Here is an 8,380-nt window from a genome sequence, read left to right as displayed (position 1 = left end):
TGACCATCAGTAATGATATTTGATTTGTTATTGAATGTTAGTAACAATTGTGTGATTGTTGTTACTGGTGAATGTTTGTGTGTAGTAGTTATGTTTGAAGCATTTACTTTTAGTTTTTGTGGTTGAATTTTAAGATTACGGTGTATTGATTAGCTAATCCCTTTGTTACTGAAGGTCAGTAACATTTGTGAATATGGTCTTGTGGAGGCACTCACTTCATGATTATTCTTCTTGTGTTATATATTCAGATCAAGGCTACTATTGAGGTTTCCAACACATGGATGAGGTTGTTCAATTTGGTCTTTGGGGTCGACCTCGTGGGACAACTGAAATTTGAAATTTATTTTGAGTCAATTTGTGAGGAACTTGTAGTAGTTTACTTACCTTTTTATAATAAATGGAACCTTGATATTGTCATTTCTATAGAAGCTTAATTTTAATTACAATTAGAGCTTTGATTATACTAATTCAAATTCCTTATAGTTTTTGTTATTGTTTTTAGTAAGTATACTGTCGGTCAGTAACAATGTTAGTAAGTACACTGACGGTCAGTAATAACATTAGTGAGTATAATGAGAGTGAGTATAAATGTTTGTAAGTGCACTTACTAATAAAAATACCAGTTACTAACTGTCAGTAGCATTGTCGAAAGACTCTTAGTAGCCATTGTAATATACTTTTTGTTGCACTTTGAGAAAAATTATGGTTTTGTTATTGTTATTGAACATCAGTAGCAATATCATAATCATGGCTCTGCCTCAATAGCAGTAGTCTATCTGTCACAGTTTAAATCTATTATGGACATTGTATTTTCTAATAATGCAGTTTAGGCAAAAAATTAGTGTTGAAATGAAGTGCAGCCAGAAAAATTGAACAACTAATTCTATCAATATGTTACTGACCCTCAGTAAGTTTCTAGTTAGTTCTAAAGCAGAATACAGAGATTTCAAATGAGTTCTTTTTGGTAGAACAATGATAAACTCGTAATACTGATAATAATAGTCAACTGGTTGGCATTAATGAGTTGGTAGTTCGGTACAAAGGGAAAGAAATAGATGTGGTGGCATTCTCGTAATTAATTACAAATTTAATGTCTAATGTTTAATTTCAGTTCCTCTCCGTGTTTTGATTGTGGCCGCACGGGTTTCCAGTCCCCCCATTTTGCGAATGGTCATTTGACCATTTGACTTTACCTTAATGGTAAATAGCTCTTGTTAAAATTTTAGTAGCAAAAATTGGTGTATTGAATGACATTACTTCTCTATGATACTACTACCAAATAGGCCACCAGACACGCACATATGAAAACTAAGAAATTATTTCTTAATATATGATTGATGTTGTTGAAAGAAAGAAAAAAGTATTATTAGCTAGGTCTTTTAAATCAATGATTCAATGTCGATGTCAGAGATACAAACATATTGAGGTACTCTGATAATGTATATAATTAAGAGTTAAAGACAATTTTTTATGAATATGTGGGTTTTCCTAGAGTGACAGTGGTAGTGGTTTTCCTAGACCATATTTGACCACACTTATACGGGTATTTAGGCTACTGGTGTATGATTGTTTTGTTAGAAACTCTCTTTAATATTGATTTAGAATAATTATGTAATTCAGTTTCTAATGAGTATTACCGATTAGAGAATGTCTCTTAGTTAGGCTGAATGTTTAGGGAACAATACAATTAATCTGGATGCATGTTATACTCTAACATTGACCTAATATGGTAGTTGCATAGACATTCATTCAATATTTCAATTCTAACACTTGATAGGTATAGTTGAAAGTCTCAAATTGTTCTAAGTTTTAAAGAGATAAAATTCTCGAGGAGAGAGAAAGTGATTGCGGAAGAAATGGCAAGGTTGATCCCAATATAATTTATAGAAGGTTAGACAACCAATAAAAATATGTCACATGTCAACTTCTAAAGAAAACACCAAGTAGCTTGTGACACTTGTCAACCAACAACCAAAACTTGTTTCTCCCAATGACAAGTGTCACATGACTAAGGCTTATGATGATGTCATCATCAGTTGACCTCCCTCCAAATGTCACTTGTCAGCCTCCCACCAATTGAAACTTGCCACGACAGCATTTTTCTTTTCTTGCAATTAAACTTCAAATATTCTTTAAAAATAGTTTGAGAATCTGAAAAATTCATTGAAAATGTTGCGAACTCGTGGTAACCTCGACTTTTTACTTCCAACCTCAAAAATAAAATTCGAGCGACTTTAAAATTCAGGATCTCACAGCATGGTCCACTTTTTTGCGTTTCAACCCACAAGAAAGGCAAAATAGACATCTCACCCATAATTGATTTGGACACCCACATCTCTTCTAGCTACCCGACCTTCTTCCTCTTTGCTCATCCGACTCTACGCATAACTCTTGTTCGACCTTCTTCCTCCGACGAGTCAACCCAAACCACCTCTCTTTCTCCAATCCCTCAAGCTGCTCCACCTCACTCTCAAAACCCTAAATCCACCTCAATTCCAAACCAATATCATTCCTCTTTCTGGTGTCACTACTCCTAGACATTGTGAAATTTTAGCAATCTCATGTGGGCTACAACTCTCATTGGAGCAAGGTTTTCTTCGGGTGGAATCAGAGTCAGATGCGTAAGTCGTGGTGAATGATCTCTTAAGACCGGAGAAGAATCTAGCGACCACTACTACAATTGTGGGCAACAGCCACACATGTATTGCCACGAACTCAAGGAACTGTGGAGTTTGGGGTCACACCTACTATTCTGAAACAAGTTGGTGTCCTTATCACCCACGGACAAGCACAAAGTGTGGGTAGGCATTATTTTTAGACTTGTTAAACTCTTCTTCCTGGAAACACGTACCACATGACCTAATTTTAGTGAATTTTTATATTTTCTTTTTTCTAAAAATTACTTTTTTTATATTTTCTTCATGAGTGGATGTTACTTTTGTTTATTTTATATAGAAATAAGTGGGAAACAGAGTCTCTCCACTCTCCTCTCTCTCTTCAGTCCTCTCCCAGCCTCCCACACTTTGCATCTGCTTCTTCCCTTCTCCTTGAACTCATCGGAACCACCAGTCCATCATACAATGATCATTCTTTCAACAAGTTAAGCCTCAACACCGTGAAGAAGGGGAAGGGGAAATTTGGAAGAAGATCTGGGGGATCAAGGGGAGTCTCAACCGTTTGCCGCCGGCTTGCGTTGGCAACATGGTGATGGCTACCATGAAGAAGAGGAAGTCGGATCTGAGGAAGAAGGTGCTGCCTCCCTTTTTAACATTATTGACTGAATATATGTACACCGTGAATGGGTTTTATCCTTTCCCTTGCTTTTTAATCTCCTTGTTTTGGTTCTTAGTGATGAAGTGGGTGGATTCAACTTGAAGGTATCAAGGTATTCTCTTAGATCTGGGACAACTCAGCAGTAAAACTATTGTTCTTAGCTGTACGATATCAGATTTGGGATGTCTTGTATAGATCGATCTTGTTCTTTGGTAGCTATATGTATTCAGTTTGCTTCGATGTTAATACAACCTCTTTGATTTTGAAAGATGTGATCTAAACTTGTTCTTCAGTGCTCTGCTCCGAGTTAACTCACTCTCTGTTTTTATGTATGCAAGGATGGCAGTCATGATGCACGCCAAGTTAAACTGGAAGAACCTCAGCCAGATCGACCTCATCAAAGACTCTGAATCTGGTTTCAGTGTTTGAATCAATCATATATAGGTCTATGCATGCATATCATCTCTAATCGAAGATCTCAAACTTCTTCACTGAGTAGGAGGCTGAAACAATGACAGTGACTAAACCCAAGAAAATCATCGTTGACTCCGATCATCACTGAACCCATCCAACTCCAGAAAGATGAAATCAAATGAATAAGATCTGGATGTAAGCCACCCATCCCCAGAAAGACTCGATATTGGACCAGAAGCAATTATAATTATAAAAAAAAAAAAAAAAAGAAAAAAAAAAAGAAGCAAAAGCAATTATAATAATGATTCCTACCCACTATATATATATATATATATATATATATAACAAGCCACGCACATAATTAATCGAGGGTGTTAAGGGGAAAGCCACCCCTTTACAGAGCACTGACCCTATTAAAAGTGGCTGAGGTGTGGCTATGGCTGCTAGACACACACATCTGTGTCCTTTGGGGTCATTTTGTCACACATGTTGTGTGTGGCTTTTGCCCATAATTGTAGTAGTGGACTGATGGGCACCTTTTGGAGGGGATTATGATGATCATGCGACAATTTATTCACTTTCTTATTTTTATGCTTCTAGCTAGAGAGTGCAATAGAGTTTCACATGAGCTGACCGGATTTGCATTGAAGCATCAGGTGATGTACATGATGAGATGAGTTCTCTGATTGGGTACTGAGGAGTGCTCAGATATCTTATCACCTCTTTTAACAGATGATTCTCATCCTCTTTATATACTTAATCCATTTTGATAAAGTTCTAATTTTCTCAAAAAAACGAAAAAGAAACAAAAACAAAAACAAAAACAAAACACAAATAAGATAAAAGCAAATTATTGAGAGGAAAATAAAAACAATAATTATTTTTTCTGGTAATTTTGATTGTAAGAGAAAGTTTTGATCTTTTACATCACCAAAACTTAGCTAGACCTGGTTCATATATATGTAATATATATTTCCCTCATGCAACAAGGAATCAAATACACAAAGATCATAGATACACAACAATATATATAACATGAGCGCGCATATGGTTTACAACCTAAGAGGCTCAGATAGCTAGATTGTAGACATCTTACTGATAAAGCTCTGAATCCAATAACCTTGGAGTTGGGATAGCAACCATAGGTACCTTCTTCATCATCACCATCCCAAACTTTTCGGAAGAATCCACCTTCGTCTCTCCTTGTGGTAGTTTCCAGTCAAAAGAATGCAACAGTGATGCAAGTAAATGCATGACAAGCCTCTCTGCCGTTGCTGTCCCTGGACATATTCTTTTTCCACTCCCAAATGGAAAGTAGTTGAAGTTGCTTCCATTGAAGTCATATTTACCATTCAAGAACCTCTCTGGATTAAACTCTAATGGGTCTTCCCAGTTAGAAGGGTCTCTGTGGATATCCCACACATTAACAAAAACCTTAGACCCCTTTGGAATGGTATAACCTCCCACAATGCATGTTTCACTTGGGCAATGTGGGAGCATTAGAGGCAGGGCTGGGTGCAAGCGTAGAGTTTCTTTCATCACTGCTTCCAAGTATGGTAGTTTGTAAATATGAGACTCTTGTACGATACTGTCTTTCCCAACTACAGCATCTAATTCTTTCTGGGCTTTCTCTAACACTACTGGTTTGTTCATAATTTCAGCCATTGCAAACTCAATTGTGGTGGCGGATGAGTCAGTACCACCCACAACCAAATCCTGTCCAAATCAGTAGGAAATAATCTAAGAATATAATGTATAATATATAATGGATAAAAATGGATAAAACGATAATTATAAATATTTGAAAAACGAAAAGAAAATATTGAACAGAACGTGGGAGGTCTGTACTAGACGTGTGAGCAAAGTGAAACTAAAGTTTATATTTTCTTATTTTGTTTTTTTTTTTTTTTTTTTTTTGTAGTTTGAAGAAGAAAAGAGATTGAGTAGTTTTATTCAGAGTTTCAAACTTCCAAATTTGATATATGAATTTATTTATTTTTTTGAATAGATGGATCTCTTTCTTTTCTCAAGTTAAAGTTGACAAAGATGACCAATTGCTTCAAAATTTGGAGGACTTGGTCCAAATACAAAATTTTAGAACCATCCAAAGAAATTATCAAAAAAAAAAAAAAATCTCAAACAAAATTTGTTCTGCATAAAAAAAATATATCAAAGAAAATAGAGCCAATTGATGAGGCTAGTAGAAAATTACATTAATCTTTGCTATGTTAAATGGTGGTGATGGTTTGGTGTCAAAGGGCTCATCAATATTTGGTTTTCTTATAATGTCCATTCAAACACATTTTATTAACCTTACTGACTTAATATTTCCTAAGAAAAATTGTGAAACAATACCATTAAATAAACCAAAAAGAAAACACACAAAAAACTACTATGCCATAAAAAAACTACAACTGAACCATGAAAGGGCACAAATTCTCTCAATATTTTTCTACTTAAAGACAAATTAAAATAAAAAATTCTTTTTATATAATATTTTTCTTACGCGCATAAGACGGGCATGAGGCCAGTTCATGTACATGAAACCAAAAAAATATATAGAAATGCTAGAGTGGCATTTAAAAACTTACCATGAGCATGGCTTTGAGACGTGTCATGGTCAGAGGAGTTTTGCCATCTCCTCCTTCATCTATAGATCGCAATAGAAATGTCAAGAAATCATTGCTCTCTTTCGCGCCTTCTTTCTGCATCGTCAACCTTTGATTGATAATTTTCTCAAAAATCCTATCAAACCTAAGCTCCACAGCCTTCATCTGCTTCGCTATGCCTTGCAAATCAAACCGGGCCAAACCTGGATAAAGCTCCGAAATATTGGGTTTCCCAGAAAGCTCCGCGATGTCCCGCATTGCTTCCCTAAATTCGGCCAAAACCCCAGCCCCGGCCCCCTTCTGCTCCATGGTGCCACCCCATAACATGTTGGTGGTAAGATTGAGAATGGCCACGAAAAGTTGCTCACCAACGTCGACGGGGGACCCGACCCGAGTATACAAGTAACCCACAGCTTTTCGGACCTGCTTGTGGCGCAGTTCTTGAACCGAGTCCAAGGCGGTGTTGCTAAGCATCTTGAGCGCGCACACTTTCCTCATCATTCGCCACTCCGGCCCGTACGGGGCACAAACTATATCTGCCCCGCCGTAGAGTGCGACGTCCCCAGCTGCAACATTGACGCCGCGATTGGCGAACGTGGCGTCATGGTCCTTGAGGACCTCTCGAGCGATGGAAGGGGAGGCTATTACGACGCAGAGCCTGGTACCCAGTCGGAGCTTAAAGATTGGGCCGTAAGTTTTGGATAGGCCCGCAAAGTAGGTGTGGAGCTGTGGGTCAACGGACAGAAGATTACCAACCAGCGGGAGGCCGCGTGGACCGGGAGGCAACGGCGGCGAGATTCTGCTACTCTTCAGGCAACTCCATGCGTAAAAAATTGCTGCAAAAATTGCGGAGATAGTGAACAACACTCCCCAACTCCCGCTGTTGGTTTCCGACCACAGTGAAGATAAGGAACTGGATTCCATGAAGAATGCATAAGAGTGTGGCATTTTGCTTCCAACTGCAATGCTGCTCGTGAGTCGTGATACAGTAGTGGGGAACTTCCTTTATTTATAAAGAGATAATAGTTTCATACCCGATGCTCAAGACAAAAGGCATCTAGCAAGACCAGTTAAGCCGGCTAGCTAATCTCCTAAGTATCTTTTCACGCATATAATTAGTTCTATATATTATAACCATCGCTGAGCAGACTGCCGGTGGTAAGCCGGAGGAAGGTGAGGATGCGTTAGTGTGCGTCACTTCTTCGGTGTCAACGATCCGGTCCTTTTCCAGATATTATTAACTTATATCGATCCCTAATAGCTCAATAATTGATCTAGTTGATTAATAACTATAAACCATTACACCACTAATTTATATCCCTAGTAGCTGAATAATTGATCTAGTACACACACGAGGATTTGTTATTTCGTTTTTGGTGAATCCGAGTAATTTGACAATTTTTTTTTTTTTTTTAATCAAGGGAAAATAGTATATTCATCACAAGTCAGAATAAGTCGTTATATATCCTTCCGCTGTCATTTTAGGCATAGACAGACAAGAAGATAGTGGTAATACCCACAAGTGGTACATAGAAATAGACATACTCATTATACATTCAAATACGTAGAGGTAGCGGAGACCCTCCTGTTTGAGCCCAAAAGTAATTTTGGCAAGATCCTTTAGTGGGTTTAGCGTAGCGAGCCGATATCTGCGGCCCAAAAATAAGTCTACTCGGGTTTGAGTTACAGCTTCGCCCATTCCGTGATCCATAAGGAAAACGAAACCTTATTGGAGTCGGGTAGCGGAGATTGAATAGGAAACTTCAATCAATATTCCTTCTATGACAAGGAGCAGTCGAAACCCTAGGTATATATACCAGGTTTCAAGGACGAATCGACGACTCTCAAATCGATCAATCCCAGCGATTACAAAGCCTCCCCGGAGCAAACTTTCAACCTCGTTGAAACCCGGTGACCGCGCGCCAGTCCCAGTCTCTCCAAGAGCCGACTGTCAGCATCACCAGATCAACCCGGCGACCGTACTTCCAGTCCTAGTCTCCCCAGGAGCCGATTGCGAGCGCAATCGCCACCGTTACTTCCAGCGAAGCAAGGGTAACGCCCTCGCAACCCAGCGAAGCTAAAGT

At 38.3% G+C, this 8,380-nt stretch overlaps 1 protein-coding gene and 1 long non-coding RNA gene across 2 annotated transcripts; one reads left to right on the top strand and one right to left on the bottom strand.

The window, feature by feature from the left end:
- Nucleotides 1–2,983: 2,983 nt before the first annotated feature.
- LOC133707338 (uncharacterized) lies at nt 2,984–4,461 on the top strand. The gene is made up of 2 exons (XR_009845060.1): nt 2,984–3,385; nt 3,612–4,461. It is a non-coding gene; the product is annotated as an uncharacterized LOC133707338 (long non-coding RNA).
- A 91-nt stretch (nt 4,462–4,552) lies between these two features.
- Nucleotides 4,553–7,580, bottom strand: LOC133746296 (flavonoid 3'-monooxygenase CYP75B137-like). Its single transcript, XM_062174474.1, has 2 exons — nt 6,279–7,580; nt 4,553–5,403 (listed from the first exon to the last, which is right to left on the bottom strand). Exons 1-2 carry the CDS (start codon nt 7,242–7,244, stop codon nt 4,780–4,782), a joined length of 1,590 nt encoding a protein of 529 aa, XP_062030458.1. The 5' UTR covers nt 7,245–7,580; the 3' UTR covers nt 4,553–4,779.
- Nucleotides 7,581–8,380: the final 800 nt, after the last annotated feature.

The sequence above is a fragment of the Rosa rugosa genome, chromosome 4 (assembly GCF_958449725.1).
Source record: "Rosa rugosa chromosome 4, drRosRugo1.1, whole genome shotgun sequence".
Lineage (NCBI taxonomy): Eukaryota > Viridiplantae > Streptophyta > Magnoliopsida > Rosales > Rosaceae > Rosa > Rosa rugosa.
This window is presented reverse-complemented; position numbering and strand designations above follow the sequence as displayed.

Coding starts and splice junctions, on each gene's coding strand:
- LOC133746296 (XM_062174474.1), bottom strand. CDS start 7,244: ATGCCACACTCTTATGCATTCTTCATGGAATCCAGTTCCTTATCTTCA. Junction 5,404..6,278: donor GTCTCAAAGCCATGCTCATG/GTAAGTTTTTAA, acceptor TGATTTGGACAG/GATTTGGTTGTGGGTGGTAC.